The 17,970-nt window shown below is 40.3% G+C and overlaps 1 protein-coding gene across 4 annotated transcripts in view; it reads right to left on the reverse strand.

The window, feature by feature from the left end:
- Nsmce2 (NSE2 (MMS21) homolog, SMC5-SMC6 complex SUMO ligase) overlaps positions 1 to 17,970 on the reverse strand; it is a 213,449-nt gene that overhangs the window by 38,237 nt on the left and 157,242 nt on the right. Inside the window, exon 6 of one of the 4 annotated variants that reach the window (XM_042673124.1) lies at positions 15,011 to 15,217. The exons of the other annotated variants lie outside the window; for them this stretch is intronic. Within the exon in view, the coding sequence (XP_042529058.1) occupies positions 15,216 to 15,217 (2 nt within the window). The 3' untranslated portion in view covers positions 15,011 to 15,215. Of the gene's footprint in view, positions 1 to 15,010; positions 15,218 to 17,970 lie in introns of those variants that run through there. 4 annotated transcript variants of the gene reach the window in all.

The raw sequence follows: 17,970 nt of genomic DNA on the forward strand, positions 1-17,970 counted from the left end.
CTACTTTTCTTTGTATTTTTTTTTTTTTTTTTGTCGGTCGTGGGGCTTGAACTCTGGGCCTGGGCGCTGTCCCTCAGCTCTTCAGCTCAAGGCGAGCGCTCTACCACTTGAGCTACAGCGCCACTTCCGGTTTTCTGGTGGTTTATTGGAGATAGGAGTCTCACGGTCTCTCCTGCCCGGGCTGGCTTTGAACCGCGATCCTCAAATCTCAGCCTCCTGAGTAGCTAGGATTACAGGCGTGAGCCACCTTTTCCTACTTTTCATATCTTCCCCAAGCTCAACTCCACTGGCCTTCTCATTCCTTCCTGGATACCAAATCCAGTCTAGCTCCAGGGTCTTTGCATGTGTTATTTTATTTCCTTTACCCTCCCGGAGCTCTTCTTTGTGTCTGCTTCTGCTAGTTCCTTCTGGATCAGCTGAAAGGTCACTTCCTTTGAGAGGCGCTCTCATTCTTCCAGAACAGGCCCCTCATTCTTTGTTAAACCAGCTGGCCCCACCCATCCTGCCACTGGGCAGAAAGCTCTCACCTCCTCCTTGAACTTAAAACAGACCTCCTCCCTTTTGTCCTGCCTAGCTCTCTTTCCTACTACTCTAGTCTGTCACCCTTATTCTGTGGTCCTGTAGCTACAACACTGATTATAAGAAAGATTTTCCTAGTCCTGGTAATTCAAGACACTTAATTAGCCACTTTCCAGGCATCTGAAATATTGTAATGTTTCCATGTCAGCTTCCCTTCTAAAATATAACACATAAATCTCTGAAAAGTGGAAAATTAAAGCTTTGTAGATGCTTTAGAGAGATTATTTCAAAGTCCATTTCATTCCTATTACGACCCTATCATTACCTTATTTTCAAGAAAAACAATCACTTCTTGATTCAATTTCACCATTTAGCTTCTCATGAATTATCCTAAATTTCTTAATTTCCAAACAACATATTCAATTCTTCAGATTGTTTCTAAAATAGTCAAGGGGAAATCCCTGATGATTTCAGCTGACAATTCCCTAATCAGTAAAAGACTCTCAATGCTAATCACCAGAAAAGTTACAATTTACAGGAAAGAAAGGGGAAATGCTGACATATTGCACAACATGCCTCAAACCAAGTACGGCTTATTAACTGAACAGCATACTCAATGCTGATAACTTCATTAAGAATTTCTAGTGACATCATGAACTAGATTGGGAACAAATTAGATGTTTTCATTGTTTAGTGTTTTGAAAGACCAAGGTGACAGTAAGATTCCTTCCATAGGACATTTTATGGGTAATGAACTAGATACATTACATCCTTTCCCCCTCCAGACCTCTACAGAGTTTCTAGGTTAAAATGAGGAGAAGAACAGAGTTAAAGGGAATCCTTTTTAGCATCTCAGTCTGTCCAGAATGGTGGAAAGTGGTCACTTGAATGGTTTCCATTCCTTGGTAAGAGAAAGGAATTAGCTGCCTGTGAGGGATCCCCCAAACTTTCCCCTGCAATTTATACGAAGGCAGCACAGAAACAGGAGTTATGGCAATGCAACTTTGACCCCCAATTTATCTGATAAAATCAATTGGGTTTCAATTGCAGTAGTTTACGTGGCATATTAAAAGAGACATCACCATTAGCCCTGGATTTCCCCTGTAGTCTGTATGTATCCATCAATAAACCATATATTCTTATTAATGTTTTATGACAAGTGATTACACAATAAAGCATTGCATAAACACACTCGGTTAATGGTTACATTGTAATTCAGTAGAGGGTATGATGCAAATATCATACTCTTCAATAAATGAACAGGGGGAAGCGAGCTCCAGGAGGTTGAATGGGTCACAGTGACTCAGCCCCTGTCACCCCTAAGCCATGGCTGATACTGGGGCTTGAGAATGTCATTGGCAAGAAGAGAAAACGCTACTGAAGAGTAGATAAGATACTTGAAGGAGCAAGAGACTAACAAGGGGCTTAAACAGCTGAAGATTTAAAAACAGCTGTGGAAAACTGAAACATACGCACCTATGGTTTTGTTTTAGAACCATATCAAATACCCCAAACACACAGCTATCACACATTTCCATGGCACCCAACGGCACCTACTATCATTACTGGCCACTCACCTTATGCCAGGCATTATTCCAACCATCTCCACACATTATTTCTTTTAATCCCCATGACAATCCTATAATATCCCAATTCTCATCTCAGGTATACAAAAGCCAGGAGCATAAAAGGTTATGTAACTCACCCCAATTCTCACAGCTGGTGGGCTGGCAGTGGAATTCTGTCTAAATTTTGACATTTTGGAGTGAGTTGCTCCAAGTGCCCTTCAGGGTCCTAGCAAAATGTTTCAAGTATTTTTCTGATGTTTCACTCCACTAATTACACAAGCAGCAAGATACCATCTAATGTTTGTTTAACCCTACCTCATTCCACCTCACGTCTACTTAGACACAATGAGTGGTCAGAGTGAATGAGATTGCTTTTGAACCTACATGTTTTATGATCTTTCGGAGGTTCTTGCTGCAGAGCTTCAGCATTTCCTCCTCAAAACCTTTTAACCACAGACTGGTGCTTCTTGTTGACAGTCCAATCTTCTTAGATCATGTTCTCACACTGAGTAGGCCTTGCTCAATACTCTCGAAATTTCAGACCTTCCAAAGCTATGAACAACTTTTGACTGAGCAGTCTGCGACCTCATGTGAAACTCGAGTCATGGGAATTGGGAGAAATTAGTATTTCTATGGTAAAGTGAAAATGTCATGGCAATGAGATGACTTCTGATCCGAGTTTCCAAAGCATTGAATGGGTTTTTGTATATACTGATTACATTCTTGCTCAGGCAGGATTCCACTTGATGTTTTCATGGAATAGGTCTTTCATGACTGCTACACACTGGCCTCTTGTTCTGCCCCAACTGCCCCCAAGTGGCTGCTTGGTGCTAAGAGAAACATTTTTCCTTCCATCTTCAGAATAAGGAGATGGTAGGCAGGAAGGGAAAAGAACTTGCACAGTGGCAGACTTGTACCAACTGGGCCACGCTAGCCAGAACAGGTATACAGCTGGGGAGGAGGCTGGCTGTGTATCTGATAAAAACAGGAGACAGTGAAGATGGAGGGGCAGTGTAAATGGCTTCCCAGTACAGTACTCTGCAAGCACTCTTGAGCCCATTACTCTTTCTTTCTTTCTTCCTTCCTTCCTTCCTTTTGGCTTTTTGGTAGTTAATCAGAGACAGGAGTTTCATAGATTTTCCTGTCCCAACTGGCCTCAAACCATGATCCTCAGATCTAAGCCTCCATGAGTAGATAGGATTTACAGGTGTAAGTCACCAGTGCCCAGAAACAGCACATTACCTTTGTACTGTGTGGCCTCATGAATCACTTTTCAACTCTGTGTAAGTGAAAGAGGTATCTTATTTCTCTTTTCCACCTTCAGGCTCCCTTCCTTACCTAGAGTTGAAATCAGCACTGCAAAGTAGATGACTAAGGACAAGGCCAGAGGGTCAAACTTTGGGTTGCTGTTTAGCCTGTATTGCGGGTAGAAACCAGAAGAGCATAAAATGCTACCATGAAAAAGGTCAAAGGAGAAGACTTCTCTGACTCTGGAAAACCACCAGGTAAGGACAATTTTTAACCATGCAACTTTAAAATATAAATGACACACAAACACAGAAAAAAATAGGATTTTTCATCTTAGATTGAGAGCAAAGGCTTGAGATACAGTATTTAGCATCTTGTTAAAATTAGGTTACAGTGTAATGAGAATAATTTTTGCTTTTCATTTGTGATTATATTGGAAAGAAATGGTACAGGCACCGTGGGAAGACTTATACACTGTCAGGCCTGCAAGGCTAGGAAACGAACACGAGTACAGGAAGTGGACCAAGTAGGAGGGGGTGGGCTGCAGCAAGGCATGGGGCCAAGCAGGGCCCATCACTTCACTTGGACAGACTGTCAGGCCCTGTATTGTCAGACAGGCCATTGAAATGAAAGTTGGAAATGATGATTTTTATGTAAAACCTCCCAAGTATTGATACATTGCAACTAACTGCTATGTGTATATACAATGAAGTGGGCCAAACCAAACACATCTGTGGGCTGGATGTAGCTCAGGGAGTGCTAGTGTCTGACCTCAGTGACCACAGTGAGGTTTCTTAACCCTTGCACAGTTGACAGAAACAAATGCTGGCATGTCCTCCCTGGAGTCAATTACACAGTGGCTGCTTGGTCAAAAGACCCTTTTATCAGAATTCTGTGGATTTTAGAGACAGGTCCAAGAAGCTGATGAGCTGCTTCCATTCATGATATCAGCTCTGTAGCTCCTATTGGGAGTGACAGAGATCCTGAGATCTCTAGGGAAAGTTAGAAAGGGGATACAATACTCAGGAGCTATAAATGACTAAAACATCGTGTTTAGCCAGGTGCCAGTGGTTCATACCTGTAATCCCAGCTATTCAGGAGGCCGAGATCTGAGGATTGTGACTTAAAGGTAGCCTAGGCTGGAAAGTTCATCAGACATTTATCTCCAATTAACCAGCAAAAATCTAAAAGTGGGGCTCAAGTGGTAGAGTGCCAGCCTTGAGCAAAAAAACAGACAGCACACAGGCTCTGAGTTCAAGCCCCAGAACTGGCATAAAACAAACAGATAAAAGACAACCAAAAAACCCCCATAGCTTTAGTTCTTTGCTGCTCTAGAGACAACTGAGCTGAAGAGATAGGTCATTGGGGTCTTTTAACTGCCAGCTCTACAAGACTGCTGGAAAAGTCCAGCTAGACAGAACGGATCCTAGTCCCCTTCTGATCTGACAACACATTATGAAACAGAGACAACAGCACGATCGCTGCCGGCCTGCCTATCTTCCTTATCATTCACCAGGCATCTTGCCATCCACCAGGCTTTCAGCTATCTTTCCAGACTGGAGCATTTCTAAACACAGCATGCACATGTGATTGGAAGGAAGAGGCTTTTATTTTAAAGTTCCTTGTCACTGGCTTGAAACTGACTCTCTACTCAGTTTTACCATGGAAGAGATATCTGTAACATTAAAAAAAAAAAAAGCGGGGTGGGGGGTGGGGGTGGGAAGGGCTACACGCTGATGGCTCAGGCCTGTAATTCTACCTACTCAAGAGGCTAATATTCAGTAGATTGTGGTTCAAAACCAGCCTGATCAAAAAGTCCATGAAACTCTATCTGAAAATAATCAGTAAAAAGCTGGCTAGAAGCATGGCTCAAGTAGTAGAGCACTAGCCTAGCAAGTCTGAGGCTCTGAGTTCAAGCCCTGATAATGCCCCCCGCCCCAGAGGAGAGAGGGAGGGAAAGGATAAATGTTAAACTCCTCTTTCTACATTAGGAGATCTGACCTGGTGTGATTTGCTCTGGGTTGGGGAACTCTGTACTCAGTAGCAGTGGCTCCTGTGTTAAATGCTGTTTTTATTCACTGGCATAAAAGAGTACACACACCAAGTGCTGGTGGTTCACACCTGAAATCAAAGCTACTCAAGAGGCTGAGATGTTAGGATCACAGTTTGAAGCCAGCCTGTGCAGGAAAGTCCCTGAGACTCTTTATCTCCAATTAACCATCAGAAAACCACAAGTGGCCCTGTAGCTCAAAGTGGTAAAGTGCTAGCCTTGAGCAAAAGAGCTCTGGAAAAGCACCAAGGTCCCCAGTTCAAGCCCCACAACTAACAAAAAAAAAAAAAAAAAAAAGAATTAAAGGCACGGCACTATATATACCATTTGCAGTATTAGGTGCCCCATGTGTACTAACTAACCTAAAACCCAATGATGAATGTACTGTCTCTACCCTCACTTTACATCTGTGGAAACTGAAGCACAGAATGGCTAAGAACTGTGCCCAAGGTCAGAACAGTGACAGCTCGGACAAGAATTCAAACCTGGATGTTCTGGCTCCGGGCCCGTGTTCTTAGCCCTTATGCTAGATAACCTTCCAAAGTGAAGACTACATATCAAGGTAAAGGCCACAATTTGAGACTGGGCTGTTTACACTAAGAAAGCCTAAGAATTTCTGTTCTGGTGATCAGTGGAAAGGAATTTGCTATTTTCCCATTTTATGTAGTAGGCCTCTTAAAGCAATTATGCACTCAGGAAAAAGATCTAAGAGATTTCAATGTATACCCATTTGGTTCAAATATTTGTTACAGTGAGCTGCATCACATTATGATAGACTCATAATATGGTATCGAAGAGGGGCAGAGTAAGAGAAAAAGAAAGACACACAGACATAGAAAGGTTTAAGCTGGGCCACAGGATCACACAAGGCTAGCAGCATGGAAGGTAGAAAGAGATGTGGTTTCTACACACTTATAACCCATGGTCCTCATTTCCCTTCATTTATTCAGTTATTTTCTAACTATATACCTCTTGAATGATCTCATCCACTCCCCAACAGTACAGGTCAACAATGCCCCAATCTGCCTACTGCTTCCACCCCTTTCCTGAGCTACAAGTCTGATATTCTAACAGTCTTCCAGACATCTCAATCTGAAGTAGGCAAATTGAGCTTAACAATTCCTGAACAAAGATTTCCCTTCGCCCTCCTTTAGCCTCGACTTCCTCCTCTTTTATTTATTTAAAGTAGCTTAAAGGGGAGCTTTGCTGTCTGACAAGCCCGTTTTCAAATCTTGGGAGATATTGACTGGTCATATGACTTTGGGCTGCTCAGAGTTTAGGTTTCGACGACAGTAAAATGGCAAGGATACTACTTACTCCATAGGGTTGTCATAATAACGAAATCAAATATGTATAAAATCCTTAGCTTAGTGCCAGGTATATAATTTCAGCCTGCAGTAAAAGTACCATTATTCTCTGTCTCAGTTAATTCAGTATCTTTTGTCATTTACCGTCCTAAAATGGAAAAGTTAAAGCCTTCCTTTACTTCTGAAGTTCCTCTGTCCCCTAAAACCTCTAGACAGCCATGTTTTATCAACTCACTTTTCAAGCCTCAAGCCTGGATCTTCACTACCTTCACTGCCTTCATTCACACTGCCCTCAGTCATCTAAACCACTTTAACCATTTGTTAGCTGATCTTATTCCAGATCTCTCTATATTTTAGCTTATATATCAGAGGGACACCAAAGTCACCTTTTCTAAAATATTGATCCTAGCATCCCTCTGCCTATGAACCTTCATGAGCTTCCATAGGTCAAAATCCATATCTATACCTACTAACAATGGGGTGTCAACTATCACTAACTACACTACACTAAATATCCTGCCAGAACTTTTATTAATAAAAAAATTAGGGGGGGCTATGCAAGGGTTTGAACATAAGACCTCATATTTGCTAGGCAGGTTCCTGCTACTGGAGCCATTTCAACAGCTTTGCTAGGACCTTTATTATTCTTTTAATTACCACAACAATCCTACTGAGGTGAATGCAAATGTCTTGTCTTATATAAAATGAAGACAAGCCTGCAAATGGCTCACGCCTGCAATCCTAGCTACTCAGAAGGCTGAGATGTGAGGATTGTGGTTCAATGCCAACCTGGGCTGAAAAGTCCCTGGGAGACTCTTATCTCCAATTAACCACTCAAAAACAGGAAGTGGTGTTGTGGCTCAAAGTGGTAGAGCACTAGCCTTGAGCAAGAGAGCTCAGGACAGTGCCCAGACTCTGAGTTCAAACCCCACAAGTGACGACCACCCCTCCCCCCCCCAAAATGAGGGCAATTATTAGCTACAAGTGCAAGTTCAATAACATGCCCATGACTTTATCAGTTTGAGAATGGAATTTGCAAACATGTTAGACTTAAGCCTGTGCAGCTCTCAGTAAAATGAATTCCTCTTTGATGTAGACGATCAACTCTAAAGTAAAAAAGTAGAAAAGTCAAAGGATAAAAATCTCATAAAAGGCACAGTCAAAATGACAATCTTGTTATAAAGGTCAAACACAGCAGGATCTTTTAGCACTGAAAGAATGTTACTTCTTTGCCCAAGACAAGAAGTAGTTGACGTGTTTTCTGGCCATGTTACAGAAAAGAATTATGTTAAAACACTACAGCACACTTGATGCAAAGAAATATTTTTAGCTTTTTTTGTTTTTACTAATATGTATTAGTTATATGTAAGGGTTTCATCGTGATGTTTCCATACATGTACACTATGTCTCCCGATCATACTCACCCCTCTATCACTCTTCTCATCCTTCTTCTTCTCTTTCTTAAAACAATTCAACAAGTCTCAGATGCAATGAAATCTTACACTGGGAGCATTAGAGAGCGGAATGGCAGGTGGACGGCACTCATGACCTGTTTCAGTGTGGGAATGTTGGACAGGTAAAATCACCTACACTATTCACACATTTTTCTATCCATTTTATTCTCTCTCCATCTTTGCTGGGTACATACAAGTTGTTTACAGCAACTGGGATCTCTGGCTGAGATTAGATATAATGCATTCTAAGTATTTATAAATTACCTGCCTCTGCCACCCATCTATATTTTTGGCACCAAACACTGTCCTTTGCAAGTATTAGGCAGCTAATTTATAAAATGGATACTTCCTACAGTTTAGCCTTTTAAGTAGTCATCAAAAATTTTAAGATTATTGAGTAGGTCATTATTTGGTCCCAAAAAAGAATTAACTTATTTTCAACAAGACTTCTGTCTGTCCTTCATATTTGGAACTGTGGTTTGGTCTTGAACAAGTAAACCACCTTTGAAGCTGTCCATTCACTTCTGAACAACAGCTTGCAGAGTAAGGAGTTGGGACAGTTCCCACAGGCTCCTCTGAGTCAAAGCTGAACTGCAGGTTTATGGGTGGAGGCAGCTGCTCTGTAAGCTGCCTCATCTTCTGGTCTAGTGTGGTCAGAAACAGGAATCTGAACCGTGGGTATTTTGGCCTTTGATTCTATTCTGCCCTTTAAAAACATTCAGCGACACTGGGGGGTTTTAAATGTGGGAAAAATGAGTTCATTCAAAGTGTCCATTTGAAAATCAGAAGTGTGGGAACTTTGAAGTAGTTTGGACACTTTGTACCTGCTTCAGAAAAAATATCTGAGGGGTGTATGTTGTATGTTTAGATTGGTCCTGGTTTGCACAGTGCTCATTGAGCAGCTTTTACTGGTTCTCAAGTACTGCCTTAACCAAGTGGTAAAGAGTCTAAAATTAGTTCTTTTTTTTTTTTTTCTTTTGGTTGGTTGTGGGGCTTGATTTCTGGGCCTGGGCGCTGTCTTCAGTTCTTCAGCTCAAGGTGAAGTGCTCTACCACTTGAGCCACAGTGCCACTTCCATTTTTTTGGTGGTTTATTGGAGATAAGAGTCTCATGGAGTTTCCTGCCTGTGCTGGCTTTGAACCATGATCCTTAGATCTCAACCTCCGGAGTAGCTAGGATTACAGGTATGAGCTACCAATGCCCGGCTCTAAAATTAGTCTTGTTATACCCACTCTGGTGTCCAGCACATCCTCTTTGCCCACTAAGTTATGGTATGATGTCACAAAGTCACACAGCTCTAGTTCTTGCACTGCCCTGAAAGCTCCTGAATTCCCTCTCATCTCAGTTGTCTTCCTGGGACAGTGCCATTTTTCTCATTCGAATGTGCTTGTTCTTAAGTCAGATGACCCAGGTCAGAAACTTAGCAAGCACAGTGCCTACCTATTCCAAAACCTCAACAATAGTAGTTATTATCATTTTCTCTGCAATTTCTACTCCACAGTGACCTCCAGAAAAAAGTCAAAGTCCTTCCTTTGGCCTATGAGGTCCTGGGTCACCTGACTCTTGTTAGTTCTGACCCCATCTCCTACTTCCCTTTCCATCACTCTTTCCAAGGGGATTTTCTGGTCACTTCTGGAATGTGCCAAGGTAACTCCCACACCAGGGTCGTTGCACAAACTGATTCCTCTAATTTATTCCCAATGTTTCCAACAGTGTCTAACATATACAAGATATATGATACACAAGCACAGTGACCAGTATGAGAAACTAGTATCTTGGGAGAACTGGGGCTGAGCTTTGGAGATGTTCTGCTATCTTTCTTAGGCTCCTTTGGAAGGAAGTAGTGCTCACACTGTCTCCATCACAGGGTAGCAGGATAGAATAAGCTACTATTATTATTCCTTATCTTAGAGAAGAAAACCAAGCATGGAAAGGTAAGCTTGCTGACAGCCACAAAGCTAGTAACTGATCTAACTGGCAGGAAAGCCATTGCCTCCCCAGGTCTTGTTGGAAGGCTGATGACTGGTGCAATCAGTTAGCTTTCAGAGAGTACAATCCTCTCCACAAGGCAGGTGACGTTCCTCAGCAACTTTTCCATAGGTCACTGGGGTTCTAGCTCATTCCCTAGGCAACCCTGCCAAGTAGTGACAGAAGAGATCATGTGAAATGGTCACAAAGACTGTTCACTCCAGGGACAAAAAGGCATGACCAAAATGTTCTATTTCTTTGAAGTTATATTTCACAAAACCAGCTAACCATTGTGACACAGAAATTGTGATAAGTTTGGAAATAAACGAATCAGGTAACACATTATTTGGAGCTGTGGTGACTGCTGGTTAGGCAATTTTCAAGCTGCATGACAGTCTCTTGCCCTAAGTTAAAAGTTCTTCAACTGGTCCCAGTGAAGTTAATGGTCTCCAATTCTCATTAAATAAATGCAATAAAGGAGTAATTATTTTTCCTTAAGGGGCATCCTTAGTTTTCAAAAGGCAACCTGTTGACAAAGTAACTCCTGTGAAAGCAGTTAAGAAACTGTGATATGAAGCGTGTATCAACTAGAATATTTATAACTTCCTGAGCTCCACTGTGTACAGATCTGAAAATGCAAAATGTTTGCTGGGGATGCTATAAATATTTTAAAGGTTCACTTTCAGAATGGTTCACTGGGTCACAGCCAAGGAGCTGTGAGATGCAGGCGAAGTGGTGCATTCCTTTTCAGTGGCATCAGCCAGACAGGAAATGTGCTACCTTGGGAATATATGCAGATAGATAAGTCAACAATAGATGGGGACAATAATACATTTTAATACGTGAGAAGCAACTGTTACGAGGCTATGGAATTGGACTTATCACCCTCGACACAAGGCCATCCATGCTGACTAACATTGAACTGAGTTGTACAGTTAGCAAGATTAACTTTTAAAAGCCACCTTGCTTATTCTGAAACAGTAATGACATGAGTTTCATTGGTGACAACAAACCACATACCACAATGTATTCAAATGAATCAGAAATTCCGGGTGGGACATAACTTTCAAAGAAAAAAAAAAACAACACAAAAATCAAAACCCAAAAGAAACCCATGAATGGACCCAGTGAGTGTATAATCGATACAAAGAACCCTTGGTCACCTTCCGTGATACTCCATTTAATTCTTGAAATAGTCCTGCTCACTTTTATCCATGAGGAAACTACAGTGAAGATAGTCTGAGTGAATTCCCCACATTGCCTGGCTAATAAGGTGCAGCCCCAGAACCAAAAGCTTTGGCTATAGATCCCCAGAGTCAAGCATCAGCCAGGCCACCTGATTTCATATTTTAGCTCCCACAGTTACTGGTTCCAGACGTTGAGCAAGTTTCTTAATTCTATCTGGGTTTCCTCATTGGTGCAATGGGGATACAAGCAGCCTCAGAAGGCTGTGGTCAGAACGAATGAGGTAATTTATATAAAAGTGCTTGCAACAGTGCCTGGCATGCTGTCAATGCTATTTTTGCAATTATCTGACTTCAAAGTCCATGCTTGTTTTTCCACATCAAGGGTTAATGTTATGAAACATACATATTTATATTGATATGTTTTATAATTGCTTTGTCTATTGGAAATAATCAATAAATGTTTGGTAATTATGATATTCCACCTTAGTTTTTACTGTGTCTCCTTCTGGAAGGAAAAACCAGTAATGAACACAAAGTATGTACGAATCTAGGAAATCATTTCCACCATTCAGAAAGACCTGAAAATGAGATGTGGTGCTTGTACCAGAGGTGTCTCTACAAAAGGAGCCACTCAGTGGAGACGATTAGAGAGAATCACCTTCTGACCTTTGGTGGGAGAAGCGGGGTGGCCCACGCTCCGGGGACTCCGGTTTATTCTGGAGAAAATGTCTGAGCTATATTCTGTTGTTTTTTCCCTGTTTAAGAAACTTTTTTTTAAAAAAATTATTTTTTAAAATTGTTATTATAAAGGTGATATACAGAGGTGTTACAGCTACAAAAATCAGGTAATGAGTACATTTCCTTTTGGACAATGACACTCCCTCCCTTGCTCTCTCCCATTTTTTCATTCAGAAATTTTTTTTTTTATTAAAGCAATAATTTTATAATCTGAACTATTTTTGTTTTAGGTAACAGAATTAATACCCTAACTTGGTTCACAGTAAAGAATTACAAAATTAAAACAAGGAATGTTTTAAATTGTTATCTTTTGCTGACAATTCTTTTTTTAGGATGGATAAAACATGAATTTGTTTTATTTTACTGCTTTTAATACTTCTTTTTTTAAAAATTTAAATCAAGTAATCTAGGATTGACACTGTTTGCTAGACCTGGCCGTGCATTTTTACAGAAACACAGCTTCTGTTGCATTACACTTAGACACTCACTCCCTTTAGCTGGAGAACCTGAAGGTAGAAGCAAAAGTTGTTAAAAATATATACATGTGTCTGAGTGTGAGAGAACTGTCCATTCATTCATTCATTCATTCACTCATTCATTCTAGGATATCTCATAGTAGAATGGCCTGCAAAAGTGATTATAATAACTTAAATTGATAAGTGTCTGTCAATGACTTAATGTTTCCAACAAAACAGAAAATAATCCCAAAATTTCTATACAAAGTGAGAAAGAAAATCAGCATAATTATCATTCTTTTCCTTTTATTCCATTTTGTAATTGAAGAGAACAAATAAAATCTCTGATCCATTACTTTTTCAGTACTGGGGCTTGAACTCAGGGCCTTATGAGCTGCATTGGTTGTTCAGTTGAAGCTCTATCACTGGAGCTATGCCGCTAGCCTGGCATTTTAGAAATAGAATTTCAAGGAGTTTTCCACCCATGGTTGCTTCAAAACACAATTCTCCAGATCTTAGCCTTCTGAGTAGCTTGGATTACAAGTGTAAACCACTGGCGCCCAGCTCTGATCCATTTTTTGTTCCATGAAAGTGTATCTTGATCATTTTCTTACAGGAATAAGAAGACTTGAGTTTGTTCCTCATCTGTAGTTTTCATCTCATGTTTGCAAGAATATGAAGGAGGGAAAGGAAATCTAACAAACTTTTGTAAAGAATTACCAACAACATAGTGTTACTATAGCAAATGTCTATGAGTTTGCTTCCCTATTTGGGTATGTGTTCCCATTCATACATTCCTTCATATCTTCTCCCAGTTTCCCTCAGGCCTCCTTCCTTCATTTCTAGTATATGATGGAAAGGACATAGTATTCATTAAATATGCCATGTCCACAGAAGAGTGAAGGCTGTGAGCTCCGATACAGCAAGCACTAACTTTCAGTAAGTCTCAGTTTGTAAAATGGAAATGAACCAGTACCTAGTATGGAGGGCATATTATGGGAAAAATTAACAATTTATACAATGCAAGGCTACTAGCATAATGCCTAACCCACAGTAAGTGTTCAGCCAAGTGCTAGCTATCATTATTATTTTATTTTTACTATAGGGCTAATCATCTGCAAAAACAGGAACCTAAACTATAATTCCTACTGATCGATCAGTGAGTATCATTTAGCTCCTAATAGTTCTGAAGGCACAAGGCTCAGATTTTCAGCAACTCAGGAGCTTCAGTAGAGGCAATAATTACTACTGGGTCATGATTGGTTAAGTTTCATCCACAATATTTTAGTTAATGTAATCCTCAAAACAGAATCCACTGAAGTTAAAAAACAAACACAAAAATTCAGCTTTATAATTATATAAATATAGCTGTGGCTTCCCTTTACTTTGGAGCAGACAAAACTCAAGCTCTGCATATAAACTTAGTTATCCCTTCCAGCCAATCCCCAGTGGAGCCACATAAGCCTATAGTCAAGTGAAGGAATGAGGCACAGAGCCTATGATGCCATACCATACAGGGATGAATAATCCACTCTCTTTTTCCTTTCCTTCTTTGTCCTTCTCCAGCCTTCTCTGAAGGACAAGAGTTCACAGCCCACTGTGGAGCTTGGACCTCTATGTGCCTCACACCATGGGTCAGAGATGACCAGGTTACTGTTGTCCCTTTGCTGTGACAGTTTACTGAGGGATCCTAAGACTCTTTCTGAAGAATGCATTTCAGTTCATCTTTTCCTTATCAAATGGACTTTCTTTCCCCACTGTTTCCATATATGTAGCAGATGAAATCAAGATGGCAAAACTCTGAAAGGTACCTTCCAAACCCCATGTCATTTTCTTTCTTTAATAGAACACAAAGATACCTAGACTAGGAGCTCCAAAAGATTAAGTACAACTGGTATACAAAACAGCTGAGAAGCAGAAGCAGAGGGTTGAAAATGGCAGTGCTTTTACTGGAAACAAGGCAAACAGTCAAAAAGGTTCTTTTCCTCCTCTGCAGCCAAAACCTGATGTCATCCCAGCAAGATGACACTACTCAAGAAAGCCTAGCCTATTTTAAGCAGTTTCAGGTGACACATAATTGGCCTACAGTAAGACACAGACTGATGGTTCAAGAGGAGAAAAAGTTCAGTGTGTTGTGAACCACCTCTAATCTTGACTGATAAAACCAGAAGAGACATGCATCTCCATTTTCAAGTGTTTGCTGGGTGACATCACACTGAGAACTTAACCAAAGTGTGATCTGGATTAGCCAGTAAATGTCATGTAATAGTACTTGATATCGACTCAGATAAAGGCCCCAGAACACTGTGAATGAATTCATACTGCAAAACATTTCCCAGAGAAGTATATAATCTTAACTTTAAGTCATTTTACTTTGTTGTTGTTGTTTTTTTTCAAATATAACTCCAAACCCATAAATGATACTCATTATTGATGATACTCATCAATACTCTAGTATTGATCTATGGTTTCCTTTTAGGTAGTCAATTCAGTTTCCTTATGAAAGTATATGATTGAATCTGTTGCCCTAGATTAGTAAATATTACAATATTCATCAGGGAAATGCAAATCAACATGAGACACCACTTCACGACCACTAGGATGGCTAGTCAAAAAGACAGAATAACAATTGTTGACGAGAATGTGGAACAATTGGAACCCTCATACATTGCTGGTGGGAATGTAATAGGATGCAGTCGCTTTGGACAACAGTCTGGCAGTTCCTAAAAAGGATAAACATAAGGTTACCACATGACCCAGCAATTACACTTGCAGATCATCAACACCACAAGAAAGAAAAATGAAAACGCATGTCCACTTATGCGTCAAGGTCCACAGCAGCATTATTCATAACAGCCAAAAGATGGAAACAAGCCAAACAACCATCAACAGATTAGTGAGTGAATAAAATACAATACAGCCATACAATGGAATGTTACTAGACACTTAAAAGGAATGAAATACTGACACATGCTATGGACACAGATGAACCTTGAAAACATTATGCGGAGCAAACTGAGCCAGTCAAAAAAACCAAAAAGCCACATGTGTATACTTGTATGAGATATCCCCAACAACAAATCTATAGAGACAGAAAGAGTGGTAGTTATCTACAGCTGGGGGAGCTTGAGAGAAAATAGGAAGTGAATGCTAATTGATAATATTGTTTCTTTCTGAAAATGTTATAAAATTGTGGTGATGGTTTCACAGCTCTGTGAATATACAAAAAAAAGAAAAAAAATCCAGCACACTGTATTCTTTAAACAGGTGAACCGTGTCAGGTGTGGCAGTTCATGACTGCAATCCCAGCTATTCAGGAGGTGGAGGCAGGAGGATCACAATTTTTTGTTGTTGTTGTTTTTGTTTGTGGTTATGGGACTTGATCTCAGGACCTGGGCACTATTCATAAGCTCTTCTGCTCAAGGCTATTGCTCTACCACAGCTCCAGTTCCAGTTTTTGAGTGGTTAACTGGAGATAAAAGTCTCATGGGAACTTTTCTGCCCAGGATGGCTTTGAACCACGATCCTCAGATCTCAGCTAAGTAGCTAGGATTACAAGCGTGAGCCATCAGGGTCTGGTAAGGATCACAAGTTTAAGACAGCCTAGGCAGTGAGATGCTACTTTAAAAATAAAATACAGCCGGGCACCAGTGGCTCACACCAGTAATCCTAGCTACTCAGGAGGCTTAGATCTGAGAGTTGCGGTACAAAGCCAGCCTGGGCAGGAAAGTCCGTGAGACTCATCTCCAATAAACCACCAGAAAATCAGAAGTGGTGCTCTAGCTCAAGTGGTAGAGCACTAGCCTTCAGCTGAAGAGCTGAGGGACAGTGCCCAGGCCCAGAGTTTAAGTTCCATGACCAACCAAAAATAAATAAATAAATAAATAAAATACAAACAAAAGGGTGAGAGTCATGGCTCAAGTGGAAGAGTGCCAGTCTTCTATGGATGAACTCCTAAATTTAATTCCCAGTACTGTAAAAACAGCAAATGAAAACAAAAACAAAAAACCAATAAAACCCTTTCCTTATGTTTCCTATTAGCTTCTTAAATTTGTATCTTAATAGTTGCAGACAACAAAACTATTAATATCCTCTTCTTCCTGGATCCATAACTGCACCTTATAGGTGTATGTGGTCCTGGACTCAATCCTGGCCCATGACACATGGAGTAATATATGTTTCTTGTTCTAGACGTGGTCCAACCTCACACTTGTCCCATAGACCACCATCAATGGAGTGGACTCAGAATGACTGAGACACAGAAAGTGCCTGGATCCCTGAATGACCTTGTGGAAAAGACACTCTCTTATCTACAGTGAACCTCACATAGGGAAAACCTATAGTAACAAACCACTGGGGTTTGCAGTTGTTTATATAGAAGTTCCTGTTAGTTATTCTAATTAATAAAGCTAGGGGGAAAAGCTGTGCTAATTATTGTTTAGCAGATCTGGCTGGCTTCCAGAATAGTTCTCTTTGTTAGACATTGGCAACAAGTATAATAAATCTGGAAAAGTACATTTCCTAGATTTCTTGTCTTCTGGTATGTAAGCTTACAGTCATCAAGTTTCCTGGAGACTATCTTTCCATCATATTGCCAAAATTCATCTTGATGTGTCATCTGATCCTATCTGATTCTGTTTTAGAGAAGGTGTCTTTCCCATTGTGTTATTTGTAATCTTAATCCAAATCTCTCTGTAGAATTGGCTAAAGTGTATCTCCTATTATATACTTAATCATTTAACATCAATGAAGAACTGCTTTCTAATTACATCAAGCCCTGTGCCAGGAATATACAAATTTAGAACTGCAAGATAAAAATGAAAATACATCAGCCAACATTAATGAAATGTATTATAATTTTATTCAAGGCTGGTGTTCCGCCACTTGAGCCACAGCTCAAGCTATTTTGCTGGCTAATTGGAGGCAAGAGTCTTATAGACTTCTCTGCCTAGGCTGGCTTCAAACTGTGATCCTTACATCTCAGATTCCTGCACACCTATGATTATAGGCATGTCACCAGTACCAGGTTACCTAGGGTAATTACCTTCTGGAAGTTTCTGGTCTAGTTTGCTAATCTCCCCTTTCTCTCTCTCCCCTTTTTAAACTTTCTAGGCATGCACTATATTTATAGCTTAGTATCTGCTCATATGTTTATGGATTGCTTATATTGCCAGATTAATTCCTGTGAAGGCAGTGCTCATTTACTTTTTGCTCGCCCAATGAATATTCATTAATTGCCTACTGTCAGGCACTGCTCTGTATACTATGAATGAAACATAAATCTGAATATATGGTAACTGGCTTCAAGGTACACAGAGTTTGGTTGAAGGAAAAGGCAACAAGCCTATTGATAACATATGCTGGATAAATTCTACTAACACTGTATTTTTCATTTCATTCTTTCCTGGTATTTGACTATGGTACAGATAGTCTATCTAGTTCATGATGGCCATCCTAAGAATTGACTCTTTTGTAT

The sequence above is a fragment of the Dipodomys spectabilis genome, unplaced genomic scaffold (genome assembly GCF_019054845.1).
Source record: "Dipodomys spectabilis isolate Male_0828 unplaced genomic scaffold, ASM1905484v1 ptg000783l, whole genome shotgun sequence".
Classification (NCBI taxonomy): Eukaryota; Metazoa; Chordata; class Mammalia; order Rodentia; family Heteromyidae; genus Dipodomys; species Dipodomys spectabilis.